The sequence below is a fragment of the Drosophila kikkawai genome, chromosome 2R (genome assembly GCF_030179895.1).
Source record: "Drosophila kikkawai strain 14028-0561.14 chromosome 2R, DkikHiC1v2, whole genome shotgun sequence".
NCBI lineage: Eukaryota > Metazoa > Arthropoda > Insecta > Diptera > Drosophilidae > Drosophila > Drosophila kikkawai.
The window spans coordinates 8,273,861-8,300,450 of NC_091729.1; the positions used below are offsets into that span (position 1 = coordinate 8,273,861).

Consider the following 26,590-nt stretch of genomic DNA (forward strand, 5'->3'; position numbering starts at 1 on the left):
AACCGCCAATTCTAGCGGGCAAAAGGCTAAATCGGCAACGCTGATCCTGGCGCATTGTAGAAACGAATTCGCTTTAGATATTTTCCCGCCAAAGCTCAGCTTTTTCCTGGCTAGATCTGGCTTGAAGAGAGATAGAAAATAGAGAGTTGCTCTTGCCCTCTCTCTCTCTCATCGCTTATTCCTCTTTAGATTGCTTCATCAGCTCAGCGCTAGGCAGAGCACAGAAAAAGGGAAAGAAGGAATTGCAAAAAAATTCATTTCAAAAAAATAATTCTGCCAGAGCGGTTGTGCCGTCCCGGAAAACCGGAACATTTTCTAGCTAAAACAAACATCGGTATATTATCCACAACCAGAAGGAGGTATTTTGTATCTATCCAGTGACGGTCTCACGACAGCGGCACGTTTGAAACTCGTATTTTACGAATGCGATAGTATCTCATCAGTTCAAAAATTATACTCAACGAGGGTGGTTGTGTGGGACTGAATCGTGAAACGACATCGTGGAAAAGCGAAACGACTCAAAAATTTCCTCAACGAGGGCGGTTGTGCGGTCTCTTTCGCAACGGATCGGAACGCCGTGGGAGTCGGAAAATAGCTTGAAAGTGTGCGTGTGTGTGCATCAGTGTTTAGTGCAAAATATAATAAATAAGTTGATAAGCCAGTCGTGGAAAATGTGCACTAATAAATGCCCGTTTCAGGCCAATTGAATGTTCTAAACAGAAAATTCAACGCGAGTTCAAGTGAGTGCCAATTGCGAGACAAAATGGCTGCATTTCAACGCATTTAATTTACAAGCAACAGAGAGCGAAAGACGACAGGAAAGAAGGCAATCGGAGAACATAACACAAAGAGGGAGAGCAAGAGAGAGATATAGAATGAGAGCGCAAAGAAGGAGAGCGAAAAAGTAAACATGTGAAAAAGTGTTGAATAAATTAGTTTAAAAAAATCGGCGTTTACATTCAGCATTTGATTTACTATTTAATATAAGCTTGTTTTTTTTTTAAATTTGTATTCATTTTAAATTGTTTTCTTTCCATTTAATGCAGCTAAATAATTGAATGCACTTCGCTGCGTTTGCGCCGCAGCTGTCTCGTCCTCTCTTTTACTCATCGCTCTCTGAGTTGTCTTTACCTCGCTCTCTCTCTCTCTCTCTCTCTGCGCTTGCTCATCGTCTCTTATCGAGTGCGAGCGGGAGACCAATAGTCTTGCCTCTACGTGTTGTGATTTTTCGTATTTGTTTTAGTGTTTGATGTTTCTATCCTTTTGGTTTTCTTTGTTTTTCCACTTCCTCTGGAATAAATACTAAATAAAATGTAAAAGAAGTACAAAAGAGGAAAATAAATACATACAACAAAATCAAACCAACCATGATTCATACATACAGTTAACCATACGCAACAGCTGTTGTGGCCTCAAAAGGAAAATGAAAACAAATACAAATTTCCCTCTTCACCTCTATCTTTTTCTTTTAGCAATTGCACTGCCGGAAAGTTAAAGTTAACTAAACAAAAGCCTCTCATCAAAACAAATACTTTTTTTGATTTTAATTTTAATTTCTTCAAATAAAAGTAATAAAATAAAAATCGTTCAAGAAAAAGAAAAAGTGTACGTGACAACAGCTCAAGAAGAGTAAAAAAACAACAAAATTTCGAAAATAGTTCGTGCGTGCGAAGAAGTGCTTCGAAGTTTTATGGCCCATGCAAAGGCGTCTGTAAGTATGTACATATTGTATGTGCAAGTGTGTGTGTCCAGGTGCAAGTGCTAAATTTGTGTTTGCAAATGGCCCGGTCAGTGCGAAGCTCTAATTAAAAAGTCCCGAAGCGGAGAGGACGTGGTGTCGCTAAAGCAACCAACTGCCGAAATTTTATAGAAAAACAACCCCCAGCCGCCAATAAAAAACAAGCAGAAATCGGTGCCAATTCTGTTTATTCAACCCCAGCCACGTTGGATCCTTGTCGCATATAATGTCATCAAAATGTGTTTTCAACATTGCATTCGTGTCGATAATTTCCATCATCATCGTAAATGGTGAGTGCTCAAATAAAATAAATATAAAAACCAAACAATAGCAAAGAAATAAAGATATGTAATATTCCGGTTGTTATTTTAGAAAGCTTAAGTTTTATTGGAATTATGTGTTTTATACATAAGAAATCGAACTTTCTTCATTTTGTGTAAAAACATTTAATAACTCTTAGTAAAATCATTTTTTAAAAAAACAAATATTCTATTAAAAAAAAAGACAAATTAAATAAACAATTCTTACTAATCAAATATAAAACTTATACATTTATAAAATAATATAATTCTTTTCTATCAATGATCCACGCTAAATTTGTAAACATATTAGTCTTTCATTTGTTGGACTTCCGGGAGGAAATTTTAGCTATGCTTTGGAGCGACTGACTGAGCATTTATTTCAAGGCTATGAAGTCTTAGCCTCATTCACCCCTCCCTAGAATATTGTTCGCTCCCAGCAAGCACTAACTAATTAGTTTAAAAGGAGCTTAAACTTATCTGAATTAACTTTAGTTATGATTGATTATTATTGCAGTAATGAGATTGGGTATCAACGTATTTTTACTAAATATTCATTGAAAATAACATATTCTTAATAGTATTTATTAATGTATGAGACTATTTTTTAGTTAATATCAAGTATGGAAGCAGACTACTGTTTAGTACTCGTAGGTATCAGTTCAGTTTTAAGCTAAGTAAAATTTTCTGGATTTTAATTAAAGTTTCTGAAGTTCGGTTTCTTTTAAATTTCGAAGTATATATGTTGTTATTACTTTTTTCAATACCCTAATAAATACATACAAAGGTATTTATTCCTCTACTCTTCACATTTACTGACTGTTCATATGTATGTACTTATATATGTACATTTATATAAACATATGTATGTACATATATATTTTCGGGTCCACTTTTAGGTTTTTATTTCGATAAAGCCATGATGATTCATGGAAACCCGAGTAAGACCATGGGGACTCATTCATTTTTATTGTGAAATAACCAGATTGATGATGAACAAATACCTTAAATTATAAAATGTATTATATTGTTACAATAGGTTTTGTTATTTAAAAACTATACAAAAAATCGTATATTTACTCTGGCTGAAAAACAAAAAATTAATTTGGAACAAGCAGTATTTTAATAATTAAAGGTAGTTCCCTTTTTCGCCACTTCAACTAATTTGTTTGCTTGAAAAAAATTGTCTTAGTTCAACATTACAAAACACGAGGCGGGGCTACAAGCATAACAACAACATCCACTTTTGGCTAATTAGCCAAAGTCAAGCAACATGAACATGAGCGCACAGAGAGGGCCAAGAAACAGATGGAGAAGATGGCTGGAGAGGCAGAAGCGAAAACTGGTTTATCCACTTGGCCGGCTAATCTGACAACAAAGGAGAGCAGGCCCAAGAACTGAGAACCGAGCTGAATAGAGAATAGGGAAAAAATATACGCTTAGTCATACAAAAACGAGAAAAAAAAGACAAGTTCTTGAATTTTATACTCACATGCAAAAAAAAAAAGGGTCAATGTCTCGGTTGAAAAAAAAAAAATAAATAAATATGAAGCTGCTACTATAAGAGAGAATAATTTTGCCCTATCAGTTTATCCCACAAACAAGCAGCGGAAGCAAAAAAAAAGAAGAACACAGAAATATATAAAATGGAACTATGGATAAATAAAAATATCAGATTGTCCAGATAAAGCTGCGAAATTAAATAAAGATAAGTGGAGTACAAATAATTGCGCCTATAAAATTGTTTACGTAATCTTCAGATTGTTATACTTTTTTTTATTACCTGAATTTGTTCATATAGGCTTTCAAAAGTTTACAGTTTTTTTTGTTATTTGATGTTCTCGTCGATATTATGTTGCAGTACCGAACTTAAGAGTTCAATTTTTTTTTGGCTTATCCGGGTTATATTTTGTTTAAAAGCCGGCTACTAAAAGTTTGTTCAAATATAATTTAAACGAATCAAATTATATAAGGAAGAAGAGATGTAGGCGGCAGGGCATGAAACAATGGACACTTCTGTCATTTTCCTTTGCTTTATTTCCCATACGTGCCAAGTGCATCATAGTAAGAAAACAATAATGAAGTTAGCAACAATTCAAATTAGAGATGACAACGTGACCGTGAATATAAATGGTTGTGTTATTTTATAATAAAAATATAAGTCTTTAAATTATATCTATCATGATGATATATTGTGTGGGCCTGTTTTTGCTGTGGTATCTGCCAGATACAAATGTATTCTTCATTGCAAAATGTGTTACAATCAACAATCCCCAGGCATGCGACTGACATTTATTGTTTGTCGAGTAGCAACCGAATAAATATAATAAAAAAAGCCATTTATTTATACGTGGATGTACATGTAGCGGATAAATCCCTTAAGCTTGTTGAATGAGTCAAGCGCATGGCACATCAAATTGATGAGTAGCTTTAATGAAAGGGCGTGACTTGATGTAAATTGCTTTCTAGGGTGCTGCACATGCAGAGTAAAGTAATGCAGGAAGTAAACGTATTAGAGTGGATCGCGAAAACGTCCTTATTCCTGAAGGTGAAATACCCGTCGGTAATATTTAAATTGACCGATTTTAAAATGGTTTGGTATTCCTATTATTAAAACTGTCTTTACACTACTTTTTGTACCTTAGAATAGAATATTCTTATTTTTTGTTGTACATTTCTGAACTAAACTTAATTTAGATACATCATACGTATATGGTTTTTATATCATAGTTTTATTATTTTTATTTTATCTTATTTTTATTAAGCAAAAACTTATAATTTAAAGAATGTGTAATACTATTACAATTCAGATAATCAATGGTTATTACTGATGCGTAGTTACAGACCGAATTCCACTTCCTGCGCCAGTCTGATAAATGTTATTGTTTGCTTAGGATTTTTATATAGCGTTTAATTCAATAAGGAAAAGCAAAGTTGGCTACTAAAAATGCGCTTAAATTGGGCTTTATGTGAGAATTATGCTGCCTCATTATTCCAAACGGCCTAAATAACAATCAAAGCGGGACTTTTCGCATGACACCAAGGGGGGTGGTAAAATTTAATTAAATTATTAAAGTTGCGCGGTAAGCCACAGAGATACGTAAACAAACAGACGAGAAGCAGACAAAAGGCATAAAAACTTTTCTTTTCTTTCCTTTATCCACTCTTTTTTCCAAGTCAAGTTGCGAAGCATAAACAAACAGAGGCGAGCGATTCGCCAAGACGGAGATACATTATGCACAGACGCAGCTACAGATATAAGATACAGAAACAGCACGATCGGAAAAACAAACAAAAACGAGAATGGGAATGAAAAGGAGAAAACTAAGAACAAGACCAAGTCAAAGCACATTTTCCTGTTGGCATTCGCTTTTCGCATTCGCATTCAAGTGCAGACTCTCCCATTCATTTGACTGGGAGGGCCACAAAATTATGTGCATACACAGGGATACATGTAAATAAATCTCAAAAATTACATACATACATAGTTTCGCCCCTTTTGGAAGCAGTTTCACAACGAATTCGCAAATGTTGGCATTTTAGGTGTTTAGAAAAATAAAGAGGGGATCTTAATTTTTTTTAGAAACTTGGAAGTCTTGACTAAAATTAAAATTAAATTATTTGGTTTTAATTTAATAAATATTACTATTAAATTGTATATAATAGTAGAAGTAATAGTAATATAAAACCATTTTACCCTTGAGGGTAAAGCGAATTCGGCTTCTGAGGAATTCCTGGCGACCATTTCCTTTATTGTTCAGTCTTCATCTTTATGCGTTTTTCCACTTTGTCTGTCTCACAATTTTCTTATTGTTGCTCTGTGTTACGACTGCTAAAGCTGGGCGGAAAAGGGATAGGGGTTGGTAGATGGCAGGGCCGCTTCTGCTACTTCACAGAAGTCGACATTTTTATGCTGCTCGATCTTTTGGGGTATTATCATACCCCTTGGTTAGGTCCCATATTCAGCCGGCTTTGCCGCCGCTTTTCGTCGGTGTGCCAAAGTTGATTTTCATTAGTTTTAATGTCGCTCATTATGTTAGGTCTGTCTGTGTCTGGAATCTCTTCTCTGTTTCCGTGCCTGTGGGACGACAGATACATACATATATGTACGTACATTCCAGACATACGGCACACGCAGATTGCTGCCAATAAAGGCAAACTTTTGGCCAAAGAGTTGTGGGTCTGCTGTGTGCGGTTAAATAATTCATTTGCCATTCCGGAACACAAATATGCAGAAGAATGTATAGAAAGTTCTTTCCCTGATGACAGCTATCAAAATTGATTATATTGAAATCTTCTAAACACACAATATGTACGAGGCAACCGAAAAATTGAAACCAGATAAAATGATTAATGCGTAATGCTTTTGCAGTCATTGCATGGTGTGAATATTTAAAAGTGTATAGACATTTTTGCTTACATTTTTATTTAATGACTGACGAACCAAATTTGCATCTCTTTTGTTAATTTTTTGATCAGCATCTGACTTACATTATAATACCCAGCAAGGGTATAAAACTTATGTTAAAGATAGAACTAAAAATGCGAAATATAAGATATATCTATGATTTTTTTTCTAAATTATATTTAACGGTTTCTTTAATATTTGTACTCTACCATCAGCCATGTAAAGACCCCTTCCGTAAAAACCCCAAATCCCTAACCCTCAAGTTGGCCCTCTTTGCCTTTTGGCCCATCAGAATGGAAACATTTCCCTTCCCCGTCTCATTTGCGCTTTCCTCTTTTCTGTTTTCTTAAGTGGATTGTAATTTGAATACTTTTGCGTGTGCTCCACTCTAAGTTACTCAAAACTAAAAGAAGCTAACCAGGATTCTTGGTTCTCGTTATTTAGCTTGATGCAATAATTTTTTTTTCAAAATAGCAGAAAAACATTATTAATAAATATTTACCATTTTGTATCTTTTCAGGTTACGCAAAAGATATTTCTGGAGTTAAGAGAGGTGAGTTGAAGGATGGAAATGCTTATCGGCTTGCTGAAAAGTCATTCTAAATTGTGTTTCTGAAGTTTTTTTTTTTAAACGATTAATAATTCATTAATAGTAGGGTTAAACCCCAAAGTGTGAACGCCAATGAATTTGTTATGGCTTTGGTAGCTTCTCAAACTTAAAGTAATAAAAGTGGAGAGCTTCCTAGATGGACAGAACTAACCCCAATCTCTGGACAATTTGTGTAGTTTTTTTTAAGCCCCGCGCATTTGGCCCATTCACACGTTGGCACTTCGGCACGTCTCCCCTTAGTGCAATTTATAATATGTGCCGACAAAGGAAGCAAAAAGAGTAGGAAAAAATGCCCGAAGTTGAGGAGCTCTAAAATTCGTTTAGGCCGTCCCACTCTTTCTCACAAAGCCACTCAAAGTCCCATGCCTTTTCCCATTTGTCTAACATTTCGCCAACATTTCTCCGCCCTTTCTCCACCTCCATTTCCATTTTTTTCAGCCCTTGGCATGCAGGTTGCATCGCTGTTGACTTGTCAGTTGACTGACGGACATAAAAAAGAGGGACTGCAAAAGTATTGTTTTTACCAGCTCTTTTTGCCCGGCCATGCAAATGACATGGCGAGCCTCTGTACACGTGTATTAAATATACATATATATGTGCATATATGTTAGTATTCGATTTTTTATGATTCAATTTTATGCTTGTAGCTGTTGTGGTTCCTGGCCAACTGGCATAAAATCAATGAAGCTGCGTCGTATTTCGGCTGTATTGGGTGGTTTGTTGGTGGAAAATGGACGCCAGTTCCTGGCGCCCTCCGCGTCGGTTGTCATTATTTATTGAAAATATAGTTTGATGAGTTTTTACTTGGCCATAGTGGTCGTGTGGTCGCTGGTTTACAGCTGCAGATGCTGCCCGAACACCTTTTCCGAATCACCTCCTTCGATTTTTCCCGTCTGGTGTGCCGTTTTTCCTCTTGCGGTCAATGGAATGGGTTTTTGTGTCTGCTTCCACGCTTTCAGTCTGTCTGTTTGCTTGTCTGAGTTCGTGGGTGTTTTAAAATTGGTTATATCAGCAAATTATTCACTTTTTTTTTGCGGCAAGAACATTAACTTTACTGCAGCTGTCTGGCAACGAAAAAGATTGAAAAAGTTTCGTAAAGCGTATTTATTCCTTTTGTGGATTCTGTAGCACCCACTACACAATTTTAATAACATAACTGAAAAAGTATTTGATTTTAACAAAGCCAAATGTATGTACATATATCCCAATTGATGTTAATTATAAAATTGTTTAACAAAGTTAAAATTGACCGACTACACGAACAATCACTAAATAAACGACAAAATAAAATATATTTTTTGGTAACTGAGCATGATCAGGAACAACATTTTAAAAAGTATGTGTCCCCTCTTTCTTATACAAATTTCAGGAATGAAATACGAACACGTCTTGTAATACCAATAAAAAATTTATTCCAAGTCTGACCAGACATTATAATCTGTATATTTTTAAGTTTGTCCAAATCTTTTCATAGTAATAAACTCAATGCCCAAATCATTAAGAGCCTCCAGCGTTGTTCTGTCATAATGAGCCGTCGCCAAATCAGTCCAAAACACTGTAGTATAATTAGCATGATATTTATCTATACATTTATTAAGGGCCGGATGAGATTTGTCCTTACAATTCTGCGCATTCTCAGCTAATCCTGCCTTTAAAAACACAGTATCGCTGATTCCACGCTCGCTAATGGCCAGCCACAAGCAGACCTTTTTAAGAAACTTTGTTTTTGTAATTTGAGTGACCTTTACTTGTGGTTAAGTATTAGGGAGCTTAATGTAATACTTTAAGTCCATTCATGGCCCTTCATTGTGAATGATACAGCTCCACCTTCCATTTGTTTTCCACTCTGAACATCCGAAATAGCTTTATAAAAAATGTTTTTTTTGAAGCCCATAGCCGAAAAGTAATTTAAAATTTCATTATTTTGACTAGGTTGGGTTATTTGAAAACGTGCAAATGTGCAAATCAAATTTCCACGCTCTGCTGTAGTAAGAGGCATTACCGCGACTACTCACTATCTGGAAAGCTAATATTTTTTGATATGCAAGAAGGAACAGTACTGTTATTTTTCGTATATTCTGTTTTTCTCTGTCGATTCATGGAACCTATTGCTAACATGTTAAATTTGTTCATATTTCATTCCCCATACCTTATGTCCTCCTTTTCTTCCGCTTCACTTTACAAATCCTCAGCTGATACGATTATGTTGCGGCCTTCTAGATGGAAAAAATTAAAATTGAAATGGAGTATATAGCATACGTATGTATGGACATACATACATACATATATCCAAGAGCTTTCGAAACGAGGGGCCATAAAAAAGTTGAACAAACTGCTATTCCGTGGGGTATGACCAGTTAATAGCATTTTCCTCGGTTACGCCCACACAATCGACACGACGTTGGGGCGAGTACTATGTGCAACAGCTTCTTTTTGTTTTCTATTTTGTCTGCAAAGCTTTGTATCTTCCCCTGTGTACGGTCTGGACCTGGAGTTATGCAGTAGGTTATGGGAAAGAAAATGAAGGAAGTATGAAGCGTTGATTGCATCACCGGATGGACAAAAAAATGAAGAGAAAAAAATCCCTAAAAAATTGGATATGAAAGACTATATGGTTGAAGGGGTGATTACTTCAGTGAACACAAAAATGCTAAGAAATGTATAGAAACTACACATACATATGTACTATATAGTGTTTTCCAAAAATGTTTTAAGAACCTTTACCAAAACATAGTTTATTAAGCAAAGTTTCTAAAATGTACAGTGTATATTTGATCCTATGCTGTGGTACTCATTTTCATTTGCCATGTTTTTTGTGAAACATAGTGCAACCCTTATTGTCCAAAGCTGCACTGTGCATAAAATCGTTCATCTTCTGTACTTGGCTTTTTATGTGTAATACTTGAAATGTTCTTGTACAAGGGTATATTGAATTTGTGTCATTGTCAAAAAAATAGACAACTTTTAACGCTATGGAGAAGAGTGCTATTAAAGCAAGACTTTTGTTTATCTCTAATATTTTCAGTGGAAAAAAATTTATAGAATTTTATTAATTCAGGGTCAGGTATTTCGTATTCGATCCACTCGACTATAGCGTTCATCCGGGCTCCGTTTTGCAATGTTTTCCCCGCTCTTGCCAAACAGTTTTTCCCGTATCAGGGACAGAACAGAAAATTCTGGAGTTTGAGCTCAATGTGAAGTGGAAACGAGATGCACTGATTAGCATTCGCTGTCCTCATACCCATCCTGCCATTTAGCCATGTTTTGTTTGTTTTTATGCTTTTCTGCAGTTTGCTGTCGTCCTCCATATTCCAGTATTTCCCTCCTACGCTCGCTTCAGCATCCATTTTGCTTTAGAACCATTTTTATCTTCAATACACGCTCATTTACGCTGTCTGATAGCTTAAGGGTACATTCATATCCGTTGTCTTTTTAAACAGGGATACGCGAACTGGATACGTTTAGTTTTTGGATCTTGATTTGTGTATTTCTGGTATCCATCTGGCTTCTTATTTCCCTGGCTTGTGTCCTTTATGTACATTGGTTCATCTTTTTTTATTTTCAAAAGTATGACCATATTTTTTATTTGTATAAGAACGAGTTGTATTAAGTGTTTTAACTTAAACCTAACTTAAATTTTATAATTTCTCAATAAGGCGAACATAGCTTAATTAGATTGATTCTTAATAATATATAAATACTTTTAAGATTTTGAAAATGTTAACCCTGCAAATGTTGTACAAAATATAAAAAAGAAAGCTTTTATATCATCAGCAATCTTATATGTATATACTGAAAGAATTATTTACTGTTTCAGAAGAAAAAATATCTACATTTAAGAGAAAGTACCTTTTTACTTAAAAGTAGGGTAATAGTTCTCAAAAGGAAAACAAAAAAACAACTCAAATCCTTACCCAGGTTATATTAAAATAAACGACATTGTCGCCGGGGACTTAATAAACTGTATTTAAGTTGGAATTATCCTTTCGGTACCCTTGAAGCGTATTATATTTTTTTTTTTACCAAATATTCGTTTAGTACGGTCGTTTCCCTGTATATTATTTTCTCTAGAACAGCAACACCTGCCGAGTCGATTTAGCCTTGTCTGTGTGTCTGTTTCTACATAAACTATAGTTTATAGAGAGTATACTATCTCAGTTTTGAAGCTTGCAGTCTTCTTTCTCTTCTCATTATAAGTTCAAAAAGGCTAGATCTGAAGACCATATCTTGTATCAGTTAAATGATGGTTATGATTATTTTATATGAGAAGTTCTCATTGAGAACTAAGACAGAACTGGATTCGATTTTCGATTGCCAACTGCAAGGGTATACAAACTTCGGCGTTCCGAAGATAGCTTCCATTCTTATTATTGGTTAGTTCTTTCCTGCGTAAGCCAATTGCCCTTCTAAGTAGCACAAGGGGTTTTAATTTAATTTTTTTCGCCCTGTTTTGCCTGTTTTATACTAAATGTCTGCTTGGGGCTATTGGGAATGTTTACTACCCAATAACAGGCATAAATGTCCAGTCCTGCTGCAACTCTAAATACAGTTGTTCTACCCTTTTGGTAAAAGGATTGCGTTTTATTGGTGGCTTTCACGTATGTCTGTCGGTTCTGTGCTTTATGAACAGCTTTTAGGGCTTTCGATGCCGCTGTGGGTTTTTCCTTTTATGACGGTCTATCCGGATACTGATTTTATTAAAATTATTTTGTCAGACTGTTGCCTGAATAAAATTAAAAACGAAATTTAAGTTTGTAGATAATTTAAAATTTTATTAAAATCCAAAATTGTGACCAGTTTCATTCATTCATTGAGTTTTAAACTTAATCGAACTGGTCACCAACTAAAGGCACAACATCAAGATAAAGAGGCAACTAACGATAATCATGAATATCTTACATATTTTTTCGTCACAAATTGTAGTGTAATTTTACTAGAGAAATACCATCCAGACAACTCCTCTACGACAATCTAAAAACTCATTACCCGGCGCTAATCAAAGGCACACGCGCAGGGCCAGCAAACGTTTTTATGTTGTGTAATTAGGATGTTGGCATTGCCAACGGGGCGGACCACATAGCCCACCCACAAATAACTCTGTTATCAGACACGAGCTTGCTAATATAAGCATTATACTCTCCAGGACCGGCTCCGCAAGTGAGTAAAAAAAGGACAGACGAGGGGCCACAGAATGGCACAGAAAATATAGCTCACGCAGTGAGGAAAACACGCAAGCGAAGCTAATGTACACAACTTAATTATCAAAGGAAAATCGCAGACTTATGTGTGGGATGCTCGATATAAATAATGGCCGCCAGACAGGAGACAGGTCTGGACTGGAGGGGTAGTAAGTTAACGCATCTTTAATGAATTAAGATTCCTTCCACAATCTGGCTCCTCTTCATTGCTTTCAATACAAAAAAGAAAAACGAAAATGAAACTAATCTATAAAAGAGAAGGAAAATAATATTGTTTTTGTTCTTCATTGCTTTCAATACAAAAACAAAAAACGAAAATGAAACTAATCTATAAAAGAGAAGGAAAATAATATTGTTTTTGAAAAGATTAGTTTTATTCATATTTAGACTCTAGCACCGATTTAGTATAAAGCCCTGCAGGGGTATTATAATATTAGGGAAGTTAATTGTATTTTTATCAGCTTATCAATTTGTGTGCGTTTTATTTCAGAGTTTAAAACTTAACGTAAAACATTCTTAGCTTTCAATACTGCAAAACTGTTAACTGAACTCAAAGCTGAAATAAAATCCAATCCATGGTATTTTTTGTATAACTCCAAGGGAGTTATTTAATATATAATGTGCTATCTATTAAATTTGAATTAGTATTCTAATTTTTCTTTCATTTGGTGAATTAAACGGTCAAATATTCAGGGTAAACTCTTTTATGTGAACTGATTTTCATATTATTGATTTTTCAAAGCTTGTTCTTGCATCAAACAATTGCAATAAATTTTTACAATATTTTGAAAGCACTACATTACAGGCATATATTTTTTGAAATTGCCTTTTGTTTGCGCTTATTTTTCCTACAATTTGAACATTTTTTCTTTCGTTTTGAGTTTTATTTTCACAATTTCATCGTCCACTTGTTTTTGGGTTCATTGCTGTCCGTTTTGCAATCTGTAGCTCTCCCTCTTTATTTCTGTTTTCGGTTCGTTGGAGCATTCGCTGTGTTCATTGTGCTTTGCTGCATGTTATTAACCCCGGACAGAGAGTTGGATTTGAAAGATCGATAAATTATAATCAACGCTACTCGTTGAGTTAGACCGTGGACTAAATTAAAAGGTTGCGAAGTTTTTTCCAATTAATTTAAGTCAACTGTATATGTAATACAAAAGCTCAATTTAGAAGCCAACAATGTTTTATAAATAACTGAGTCCAGAGATTATAAAATTCCCATATTAAAATTGCCTTCTATTTAGCACTTGCTGATGTAACATACTTTTTCCTTATCCTTTTTTAAAGCATTTCCTGTTCTCTAATTTGAACTTTGTCCTGATGATTTTATTTTACCAACCCTACGACAGTAAATTCTCTAGGGACTGCGTATGATAAAAGAATAAAATACAAGGGAAAACGAATTAATCGTGGAAAACACCCACAAAAGTCACGTTAATACTGCCTTGGCAATTTCGATTTATTTATTGAACAATTTAATTTTTAAGCCTTGACGGTTGCAGTTCACGATTTCCCCCATTTTTGGGGTTGCAAAAAACCCACCAAATACAATCAAAAGCTAAAAATCTATTATTCAGGACCGGTGTTGCCCATTGTTTATTAATTCAGAACTGAACGTAAAGGGAGAACTTGAAACGAAAAAAGCAATATTGTCGGGACAAGAATCAGGCGAAAAGCGAAAAAATTTGTTGTTTTGGTACAACAGAATAGAATGGCAGTAGAACCGGGTATCCGGCATCGAGACACATCCAAAGTGTCAAACGTGGAGCTGCCAAGGCGACACAAAACTCAAATTGTTAGGGCTCCGAAAAAAAGGAGAAAAGAAAGTCTGAAACATGAAATAAAGATGAAGCGGCTGTCGAAATACCTGACTCAGTCGGTCAGTTAGTGCCATTCCTTTCAGGTTTTTTATGTTTTATTACCCTTGCAGGGTATTATAATTTTGACCAGGAGTTTGCAATAGCCAAGTCGATCTAGCCATTTCTGTCTGTGTGTCCGTATTTTCAATCAATTTACAATATAAATCTCTAATATCTCCCCTGTAAGGGTTTTTCATGAGACCGAAATGGATTGCTTGTATTTAATATAATAGCAAACTGCAAGGGTATACACATTTCGGCATCCCGAATTTAGCTTTCTATCTTGCTTATTTCCGACTGAGATTGGGATTGTCCTTAGTCTCTGTCTGTTGCCATGTTGCTTATCATTTATGCTACTGGTGATGACTGACGAGAAAAATAAAATTAAAATTTTGTTTACGCGTTGCAACATTCTTGTTTGGTTGTGATTCTATTGCCTTATTCAAAAGCAATTACACGGCGGAAAGTTGTGTCTTAGAACCCTATTTTTATGATTACTTGTTAGTTTTCATAAGATTTGATTTATTTTAAATGTCTTTAACTTATATATTCTCAAACTTAAATAAAAAGAGAATTTTTGAGAAATCGCTATAATAATAAATAATACTTGAAGAACCACATTATCTTTAACTAAGTTTTTTCAATCTTTTGGATCGCGTTCCAATTTCTGACATACCCCTGTCTTTGTTGCAATATATCGACTTAATTTTAAGACAAAACATTTTAAAGTTTTCGCTCAGTGCATTCTGAGTAAACATCTGGCATATCTTGTCGCTTGGCATCTTTGTCTTCAGCTCTTGGCCCGACTATTTGTCTCCCTCAATTTGTAATCATTTAAATTGATTTTTCTTGTCCTTCTTTTTCCGCTTATCCCGCTTTTTCCACTCTTCACTTGACTCAACCGAGCTGAACTCAATTGAAAGCCTTCAATTCATTTTTCTTTTTAATTGATGAACTTTTTGACTGATATTCCAGACATTGATACGGATAAGCATCTTAACCTATAAGAGGGCTTACATACATAAGTACAGTCATATTCCGGGGCACTCTTACGTGTCCCAAAATGGTCAATGAACCCCTGAACTGCAGCTGTGTGAAAACATGCAGATTTATGAACTGAAGTCGTTCAGTATTGACGTCAAGAAGGGCCAAGCCCACACCTGACTAAAGTCAGGTTGCCGTAAGTTCAGCTTGGCTTAAAGCAATTACCTAAATAAAAACCTTAATTAATATTGCATGTCATACACACTCGTGGTGTGAGCAGGGTCGGGACTAAAGCTCCCTGAAGCACAATATAATTGAGATTGATGCAATTGCATATAAAATTCATATAAATTACTTGAAACTAACACAAAGGCTCCCGACTCCATTGGCTCCCAACTGCGCCAGCTCCACCGTCGCCTGCATATTCCTGGGGCAGGGTGACGCAGTGGAAGGCAGAAGGCTGCGCACAGAACTCGTTTGCCCAAATGAGTCATAAACAGTGAGGAGGCCAAAAGCGAGTGTCAAATGCACACATGTGCAGCATTCAGATTGGGATGAGGCAAACTTGTGCACACCCGCCGGCATATTTCAACTGAGATATACATAAGTAAAAAACTTGGGGTTTTGTTTTTGCAATTATTTCATTTTATTTAAAGTGTTTTGTCCTAATTGTATATTACATAGATTCTAATATCAATAGAAATATATTTTTTTTTGGGCTACCTCAAAAAATATGTATCATACATCTCCTTACATATATTGTATTTCTACTGCACTATAAAACAGCCCATTTCAAGTAAATTTTCAATTGATTGGTATTATTCATAAAATATTCGTTAAAGTAAAACATCTGTAGTATAACACAGTAGTAATGTGAGTTTTACTCTCTAAAGATCAATCCGGCTCGAAGGACAAAGCAGTATGTAGTGCATGGTGGCAGGTGATTTGGGTGAATATAGAGTGAACCGTAACGATTTGATGTTAAAGTCAAAACTTTAAGTTGAAATACATTATAATATAAACCTTATCACATTTAAGATTAAATTTAGTATTATTATGAATTGAACAAAAAGTGTATACCTTTTGATATGCGTATACCTTTCGATATAGTTTGCGTATTATATGCATAGGGGAGCAACATGGCTTTAGAAACATGTGCACTTGCTTATGTTTATCGGACAAATGTGCCTCCCAAGGCCCTTTCCCATGTGGCCATCTCTCACTCTGTCGCTACCAAACAGCCGGGCTAGAACTCGAAGCAGACTTGACTTTGGCTTATTTATTGTCATGTGCCCAGTTGGCTTCCTTAGCAGCTCTGAAAACGCCTCGTGAAACGTGTTTGTTGATAAACACAACCATGAATCATTTCTCGTCACCGGCCCCCCAGTCCCCCATGTTTCGCTTGATATGCATATGTGTTTGTGTGCCTGCATGTGTGTTCTGCATACAGACTTTTCTTGTTGCGCTTTTATAGTCGGTACTTGTAGTCTTAAGGGTATATTGCATCCGTGGAAGTGTATGAAACCGGCAGATAAGTAACGAGAACATATCTTGAAGGACGCTGTTTTTACACTCTGAACCCAGAGAATATTACGATAATCCAATTTGTTTTGCATGTTGCAAGAAATCATCTTGTTTTAGCTGATTTATTCAGAATACATTGTATACATTGTATGTTTCTACATACTTATAAATGAATTTAATTGTGTCATGACAAAGAAATATTCTTTGAGCAAAACCGTAATACTAATAGGTGTTTCAACCAACTTCATCAATCAACTAGGGGTACTTCTTGGTCGAGTCACTCCCTAATTTTTTCATGATTTGTCGGCGATTTTCACGCCTCGTTTGGTTTTGTCTCGCTGCGTTTCGCTTTTGAGCTTCAACTACTGTTTTGAGAATTTCATTTGTTTTCCATGTACATGTCGTATTTCTGTTGTATGTATGTATCTATGTGCCTGTGTTATCTCGACTGCGCTACATGTCCATTGAGCTTTTGTGTTTTGAGTTCGCTCTGGGGGATTGTACTGTGAGCCACTGTTTGCCTTTTCCCATCGGGTAGCTTCGAGTCGCGTTCAGCGGAATGTTTTGCTGATAAACACGCATAAAATTCATAAATTCGAGCAGCGGATTTAACTAGAACGGGGCTTTAAGCTTGAAATATTTATATGTAGCAAACAGTTTTATGAGAAGCACATTTTTTGAAAATCAAATGATATGAAAGTATGACTGGCTCTGGTCAGGATGTGGAGAAATATCTTTAAATAAAAATAATTTTTCCATTGAAGTATATTTTAAGATCTTGACCACATCTCAACCCAAATTAGTTTTGAAGTAATTATAGTGATGAAAAGAGTGCTCTCTACATAATTTATTTGGTTTTAATTTATAGAAAACATTCTACATATATAAAACGGGAAATCCTTGAGTATCTAAGCTGGTTTTAAATTCTTTAATATTTTGTATTTGTATTTTTTAAACAAAAGATTGTATAACATATAAAAAAGGTTTGATTTTATATGTTTTGAGGTAGGCGTAAACCCTTACAGCATTGGGCCCTTCCATTGCTAAAAAATGAGTTTGGTAACTCGTATTATAATAGCTTAATTGTTAACCTAGTTACATTATTTCGTATAAAATTAGTTTATTTTTTGTTTAACCTCATTTTAGTTACTTTCCCTTTCACTCGCCACTTTTTGTATAGAGTCACTTCTCCCTCAGCGTTGTTATGTCACAGAATTGACACATTTCGCAACCGTCATTTACTTTTGTTATGCTTATCTACTGCCATGACGAGTTCTGGTCCTCTCTTTTGCAGCTGCCACGCCCGCGTTGCCCTCCATCCTCGTCGTCGCCCGTAACCCTAATAAGCTCTATTATAACGCTTTGCTGCCACCGTTAATGCCCATCGCTCCAATTATTTTAAACATATTACAAGCAGATTTAGCACAGATTACAAATTAGGTTGGATGCTGCGGTGAGGTGCGGTGCGGCGGGATGGTGTGAATTAGTGTGGGTGGTTTTTGGGGTGGTGACTCTCGCACTTTGAAGTGTTCCGAACTTGGCGCACTTGATGGCACTAATTTATGCAAGGCCAACAATGCCACACCGCATAATTCAGACCGAGGAGCTAATTTGTTTATAATTTTCATAGCTCAACGTGTGCGTGAGGCGTAACTTATTTCCTTTCCCGTCCTCCTGCCGCACTCTCTCCATTTTGCAACTATTTGCTGTATAAATCTAAAATACTCATCTGTGTGTGTGCTTTTGCAACACTTGGCATCGCACGACTCGACACTTGCCAGCTACTGTGTTGCAGATTGTGCCGTCATGTGCCAGCAAAATGCAATTATTTGAATGAGTTTTTTGTTAAACGTGCTTCAAAAAACCTAAAATTCAAAGGCGTATAGTGCACGATGCGAAATAATGACCAATAAAGGTAAATATGAAAAGTGAAAGTTGAATTAAAGTAATTTCTGTGCGCAACAAAAATTCTCCAAGGATTTTAAACTGCTCATATTTAATGCCTCATTAGCTTTGGGGTATACATATATATTTTCGTTACAAACTATTAATTGCAGTCAAAGTTACCACGATACAAGTACTGAAAGTACCTGATTGCATATGTATCTACGTACGTATGTACATGTGCTGCGAGATTACCTCCCGCGTTACCCGGGAGTACTTCTCCCCCATTCTCATAGTTACGTGACTTGGCCAGCAGTGACCATTAAACCGAATGTTGCATCAATCCGGTAATTAAAGGTAAGCGTTGGTTTAAGGGAGGCAGCCCCAGCTCATTGGGGGATGCTTTGATAACGCCAGTGACTCTGGCCTGACTTTGCGGACAGCGCTCCGCTCGGTGTACGCTAGTTAACGCCGTTGTTGTCCACCGTAACTGTCACCACCCCGGGCTTCTCGTGCAGTTGAGGTCCTGCTTTTGATTGGCATACGTGCGATGGATGTCCCTACACGTGACCATAACCCAACCCGTTTCCAAAATCCTGCAGCTGGGCTCGCACGCACAGAATGGCGACGTCTTGTCGGCCGTTGAATGCTGCATTTCATTAACTGGCGCAACGACAGCGCCAACTGCCACTGCATTCTGCATCGTGCATTGTGCATTGTGCACGTTCATTGTGCGTGTGCATTAGCGGGCGGGCCCAAGGCCCCAGCCCCAAGGCGCTTCACCTCCCCATTATCTCTTTGTTCACGGTGGTACGGATAACATATAAAAGCGAACTGCCGTCGAGTCTCCTTCTACAAGCTGCCAGTGATTCCCCAAGGTTATAAGTTCCTCGAATGCAATGGTAGATAAGGTTAAATAAACAACAATTTTATTTTAAAAACTTTTAGATTACTCCAAAAAATATGTTATAATATGATTGAAAAATACGAAGACTTACACCACTGTACACGAATGGGTGGTGGTTGGAAGGCATGGCAGTGGTCCTCCGTTATGGTCACAGCAACCTGCTCAACATGTTAATGCAACGGCAAACCAAAATCCAAATCCCCGTGCAGCTGCTGCTTGCCAGCCCAGAGAGATTAGTTTGGCTGCGGAATGGGGTCGGCATGATGGGCTTTACTATGTGCATCCGAAACTCTCAACCTCAACCCTTCAAATCCATTTGCCCAGCTGCTGCTGCTCCGCCGTTGCCCCATCTCGGGTTTTCTCATTTGAAAAGATAACTCCACATTCTTGGCTATTCGGTCCTGGGAAGGGCTTGGCTGTCCCTCAGCAGGGGATTTTTATTTGATTTTAGTGCTGGTGCCCTTTGTTTTGTTTCCTTTTTTCCTATTTCCAACTGCAGCCAGAAACGTGTGCACTTTTATTAGTTCTGGCTTGATGTCCATTTTACTGGGAGTTTGCTATCCGTTTTATCGTAGGAGTGTAAGGAAAAACACAAAAATATATAGATAAATGAAATAAAAGTTATTATTTTGACTTCCTTAGAATTTTGATTCTTGGTTCCAAAAAACCTGTCGACCTGTGTTATAGAATCATCGTAGGACCACGTCCCAGCTATATCTCTTGGTCTTTGGCAACAATTTAATCTAAAAATAAAGTTATAATCTGCTAATAATTCACATATCTAGTATATGAGACTTACCATATAAGCTTAAATGTACTGATAAGCTTAGATGCTACTGTGAGCATCATGTGTCAGCCACTGAAATCGCGTCTCTTATCAATATTTCAAGTGTGTATTTGGGCGTTTCTTATCAGTTCCATCGCTTGAAAGCAAATAAAAGGGCTATTTATATAAAAAACTTAGCTTAACTAACCGCGTTCTCAGTCTGATTGTTTGTTTTGTGGTTTTAAGATGGCGTTCTTAAAACTTGCTAAAAAGATTTACATTTGCTTAAGAGCAGAAAGTCGAAGCAAAAATTAAAATACATGAAAGTGTGGTTTTTTTTATCGGTTAGTAAGTTTTAGTATGGATTATTTATGTTAGAATAGAATTAATTTGACTTCTATTTCATTTTAGTAGTAAGAAATGAATTTAATTGGCTTAAATACAAGAACTAAATCACAGAGGGAAAATGCTCATTAACACTGCTACATTATCATATAACTGGTATTTAATTCGCAGTAATTTAAAACTGCAGGCAGCAAATAAATACGTACAATTCTGCTTAAATCGATTTGAGAACTGCCATTAATTGCCAACTTGACATTTGAACTTACATAGCATGCAGTGCACACAGGACGAGAAGTAGGAGAGGACAACTATAAACACATACGTATGCACATGTGTCAATGCCCCTAATTAATCGAGTTCATTGCCTGACCTGTGACAACATTGCCGGGGAAAAGGAACGGCTAAAGAGAATTAACTAAGTGCAAAACGACAAGCGAAATCAAAAGTAAAAGGACTGAATAAGAGGCAAGACCGATGACCTTCGCTTAAAGTTCAGATGTAAATTTCCAGAGCCACCCAGCTAATGGAAACTGACACCCAGCCAAGCGAAGCCCGACCCCAAATCCAACCTTCCATTTTCATTTCCACCCATGGCACCCTCCCCCTTTTCCGCCTACGCCATCCCGTCATGCAAATGACAGGTAATTGACCTCATAAAACATTCTCAGCCCGGTGGAACGGTGTGTTTGGGGGCGGGATGCAACAATTTTTACTTTTCATGTGTAATTTGATGTATGTGTTCGGTGCATGTTCTCCCCTTTGCTTTTGCCTTTCCCTCACCCATTTAAGTGTAATTTTTCATGTTTCTGTTTTATTTTTTGAACACATTTGTCACGTTGCCAAGACAAAGCAAGAAAAATCTCTGCTCGTAAGTGTACCGACTACAAGATACCCGATAGTCGCGGCCCATCAACCAAGTAAACCTTAAAGAGAAATGCTTCTGGTTTCCCAAAAATGATCTTATAAGCATATAAATATAAATACATTTTTTTCCGAGCTCAATATTATCTCCAAATGGGTCACGTTAAAAATTTGCATTTATACAACATACATACCTTTATAATCTACGAGTACCGCATGCTGAAAAGAGAGAAATTCTAAAATGTTAATGTACCGAGGGCCGCCTCCCTTGTTCTTGTTCCGCTGCGGCACTTCAAGTAAACGCTGAAGCATTTGCCGGGCTTGGGGGTCTGTGGAGGCGTCGGTGTGCGAGCACTGATGCCTACTTTACTTTCTTTTTCTCTTGTTTTATCGTGCCTTGGCCCGCCATATGTGGGCTGTATGGATAAACGAGCAATTACGATTAATTGCATTTGATAAAATGCCATTAAAAAATATAACACATATGTACGAGTGCTTTGTTGATGTATCTGAGTGCTTCGCCCCTCTAAAGGCGTCGTCTGTAAATTCACGCAAAAATGCGAACACTTTGCGGGGAGAATCGAGATGAAAATAAATAAAAATAAACGAGTGATGGATAGTAGGTACTCTCTAAACTTGAATTATTATGTATTTAATTTTCCTCGAACTTTTAGCTCGATATTAGAATTTTAAGTACTGCTGTAAAAGGAAGAGACATTCAGGGTTTTATTTCGATTAATTGCTCGTCTCTGAGTTGCGGTTAGACGAAGGCATAATACGCCATAATCAAATATATTTTAATGTTTATTTTCTTCTTCTCTTTACAGGTGAGTGCTCAGTTGGCAACGTTGAAAACGCGCTTAAAAAAGGAGCGTAATGCCGGAGTTCTTAAGCTCTGTCCCAGTCCCATTCCCTCCTTCCTATCGCCCGGTGCTCCAGGTAAAGTTTGCTTTTATTATCAGACACGGCAGGGACAACAGTACACTGGGATGACTCGGCCCTTCTTACCCTGCAATTGGCAGTATGCCGAGTTCAGGTCCTCCCTCGTCCTCCCCTCTCGTAGCCACATAAATAATCGCCTTTGTGTCTTGCTTCTCCCTCCGTCCAGCTTCCAACCACGGCCCACACCTTTGGCCTTTCTTTTCCCGCGCTGCATGTTTTCTTTTATAATTTAAAATTAAATGTTGCATTTGGCACATAATGATGTAAAATTGCTAGCTGCCTTCCCTGGGTAGGCGTGAGTAGGCGGTTTGCCGTGTAAATTATGCACAAGTCCCGTGGGTCCTTCAACGTGCACCAGGCTTAGATATGCAGCAGTTAGGACCTCTGCCGCATCCTGGCATTTCGCCTGACCTTTCCCAACGGCATTTATAATGTCTGTTGCTTCCATGTAGATTTATGTACATATATGAGTGGGTATCGGGGGAAGGCGTTTCGTGAAGGTATAATGGCAATTTCCTTTGTGTTCGACATGAGCCGATTTAAGCAATATGGTCGCCGGTTTTTCAAATTCACAATTTAAAGACTTTTTTCAAAAGGAATTTCGTTTTGTGTTTAAGTAAAAATTTGAGGATTGACTACAAATTACTTTTAAATTTTAAAATGCTATTTGTATCCATCCCTTCACTGCCAGAAGACTTTTTTGTGTTCTTTTACTTGTGTGTGTGGCAGTTTTATTTGCCTGGAAACTAAAAAATATGTACCATGAAGAGCAGATACTGAAAACATGGTCGAGTTCTCCCCAGCGTCACTGGCTGCAAATCAAAAAGGATAAACTGTGCTTTCAGCTGCCATCCAATCCTGCCTCTCTGTAGGCTTAGATGCCCCGGTGGATGTTGGGGGCGCGTGCTGGGTGGGTTGGTGGATTTAGGGAGCATTCAGCGTGATTATGAATTCGTTGCGAAAATGCAAACTTCCGTCATTGAGTTGCGAGTTTTGCTGCCCGTTTGCCGCTCGCTCTTTGATTTCGAGTTTGCATTTGCATCCGCCATACTAAATGTATGGCAGACAGAAAGAGAAAGATAAATGGGGATGAGGAGTGACTGAGGGCGAGTGAAGAGCATTGGATTAATGGTGGATAGCTCACTGAATGCGTTGAACTTTTGTGCAAAGTGCAATTGCATTTTGTTTCATGCTCCCTTCCGACTCGGCGTTTTTTATGCGCCAATTTCTAGCGCAGAATTGCCATGGCGCCAATGTTTGGGCGGTCAACAAGTCCTACACTCTTCAAACTAGAAATACAAAAAGTATGAAAGCTACAGTCGACTGTGTGATACCTGGCAACCAGCGTATAGTATAAATCATGCGCTTAGCTTAAATTTTACAGGGTACATTTTGTTAGGAACGTATTGAGCAGCACCTACATAAGCACAAATGCTGCTAGGAACATGTTGAGCAACATCCATTGGTGCTGACAACTCAAATGTTGATATTGCAGAAGTTAAAAATAGACAGAAACTTTATTTTTATTATAAGATGTTATTCATTTTTGCACATATTCATTTATTTAACGAGTTTTCATGATCTATGGCATGGTCACATTTTTGTATGACTTAAAGTTGTTGCTCATACGAGAAGACACACTAAATCGACTCGGCTGGTTATGCTTTATAGGGTCTGAGATACCTAAGCTAGAATACCTTTGTATCTTAAGGATACCGGGTATAAGAAAAGGTATATCAATGTCTCTAAGCGAACACTTTTCGAATACTTTTTCAGACGAATAAACTAATTCAGTTCTGATGCCTAAAGTTTATATTAAATTACATTACTATGAACTACTCCAAAATAGATATGTACATATCATTCTCTATGAGAGTATCAAGTTTTCGTTAGGATAGTATCTGATTCCTCTGCTAATGAAAAGGATTCGTTTAGAAATTTAAGCAAATAGTACGTGAGTAGCAGGAAAATGGAAAGGGGTAAAGGGTGGCAAGTGGTGTGTGTTGTGCTACCTTGACTAGTGTAATGCCTGTATATATACGCGTGTGTTTTGTATTTAAAATTCTGGTATATATTTTTATGCGCCTGTATGTGTGTGCCTAACCAGGATCATACACATACGCACATGAACATAAAGCCATGGCAGTGCCATTGCAGTTTCACTTTGCTTTCATGGACTTACCCGAAGCATTTTAATGCTCATTATGCATTTTTGCTGGCCTGGTCGTTGCCATTGGCATTACAAGTGCTCTGTATGCGCGCCCACTCAACGCCCACGCCTGCTTTATTATGTTTATTACTGTTAAATAATTTGTATGCAATTAATTTAGCTGCAGCGAAAATCATAGGAGCAGGAAGCAGCCTGATTACGGCACGGCCGAGTTTCATTTCACATTTCTCATTAGTAAGCAGAGCAAGCGGGGCTATGAACAAAATTAAGTTAAAGTTAAGATAACTTTTTATGTTATGCAGTTTCATATGGCCAGGATACATGGTGCCAGGATTCGAATTTACCAAGATAGTTTTGGTATATTCTTTATAATCTTTAATAAACTTAAAATTTATGACTAACATATTAATAAACTGCAAGATCACAAAGACTTATCAACTTTGTTATTGTTTTGCCTATTTTTCGTTCATTGAAAGATCCTCTATCAGGATGCGTATATGTACCATGAACCTATCATACTTTCTTTTATGAAATATTCACGGTAGCCACTAGACAATACAACTTTTTAATTTAAAATTCTTTTTAATTATATAATTCTGAACAAAATCAATTTTTAAATTGGTCCAAGAGAAACTGGTATATCTTACAAAGTAAATAGACGACAGAAATAAGCAATAAAAGTAGACAGAACAAACGAAAATTGCCCTCCCATAAAAAAACAAAAAGTTATACCTCTACTTGGGAAATGCCGTCATGTGCGCATAATTTAGGTGTAAAAAATACAATAGGCAAAAAATGGTTCTGCCTTTTGATGTTAAATAACGCACAAAAGGTATATATATATATTTATTGTATTTATTGACAATCAGCAGCCATTAAAGCGCCAAGTTGGGCGCACAAAAAACATGAAGCAAGGAAAATTAGCCTTTTTTATGGCCTTGGTGAGGACAATAGAAAGTTCAAGGTAACCAATTTGGGGATTCTTTGACCCTACCCATTAATTTTTTAAATGAGAATTTTTATAAATATGTATGGTGCCTTCAAAAGCCTTGGGAGCCCCGACTTATTCAACCTTCGGAGAATCGTGTCAGTAAGTTGTGCTTTGAGGTCTTTCATATGATTGCGAAATTAGCTTACAGGTTAAAACGAAGTCAAAGCCAGCCAAACGGCAACTTACAATGTCAGAAGTATAAGCAAGGTTGGCTTGGTCAGTTGTACAATATTATATTTTCAAGTTGATAATTAGATTTAGAAGCGTAGATATTGTGTACTACAAACTATGTACATACATCATTTTGCGCCAGTTAATGTAATTTAGAAATTGGAGAGCTTATTTGGCCATACTAAAGGCGCCACTTAATAAAAAAAAACTTGCTAACAAATGTTGATGAATCGTTGATGAATAATCGATGAAAAGCTATGACTTATGCAGGTTATGTTGTGAGCAGTAGCAAGCAGGTATCTACTACATAAATATTACCCTTTATATATGGCTATATGACAAGATGTTTTTCTTTTTGAAACGTACGTTGAAATTGATATAGAAATGTATGGTAATTTTCACGGGATAATCACGTTTTAAGATGTTTTAAGAGAGCTACAAATTATATAAACTCATTCATATACTGCTTTAATATAATGTATATATAGGATCGTACTGCGTTCTAGCAATGATGAGCACATATCCGGAGCCCGGACCCTTATGGGAAATGTATCAAATGCTTGGAGCGGAAGAGCTGAGCGACAATCGAGCCTGATGATGATGATTATGAGGACTGCCATGACAATAGTGGGTGGGAATGCGAAGAGGTTCTAGCTCGGTCTGCAAGTTGAGTTGCCTCCATGCGGCGGGTATTTGCGAATGTCCAAGTTGCGTTGTCATTGTTGGTGCTGCCAATTTCGAGCCGTCCTTGTTGTTGGCTGCCTTGTTGCAGTTTATGTAATCAAATCTCATGCTTCGTTAATTCAAAATGTCGCTACGTGTTACATGACAGGCTCGCTCCTTCTGCGCAACGGGAAGAGATCCACATTGTGCTACATCATCCTGACAGCGGCAAACGAGAAGGACGATAACTGAGCCGGAGAGCATAACTGA

General features: G+C 37.0%; 1 protein-coding gene across 5 annotated transcripts in view; it reads left to right on the forward strand.

Moving 5' to 3' along the window:
• Nucleotides 1-237: 237 nt before the first annotated feature.
• kuz (zinc-dependent metalloprotease kuz) overlaps nt 238-26,590 on the forward strand; it is an 81,240-nt gene continuing 54,887 nt past the window's right edge. For 2 of the 5 annotated variants that reach the window (XM_017176732.3, XM_070283906.1), the window contains exons 1-3: nt 441-740; nt 1,473-2,028; nt 6,966-6,998. In XM_017176732.3, the coding sequence (XP_017032221.1) occupies nt 1,965-2,028; nt 6,966-6,998 (97 nt within the window). In that variant the 5' untranslated portion in view covers nt 441-740; nt 1,473-1,964. Of the gene's footprint in view, nt 360-439; nt 741-1,472; nt 2,029-6,965; nt 6,999-26,590 lie in introns of those variants that run through there. The other 3 variants (XR_011444459.1, XR_011444458.1, XR_011444460.1) reach the window with 3 other exon arrangements.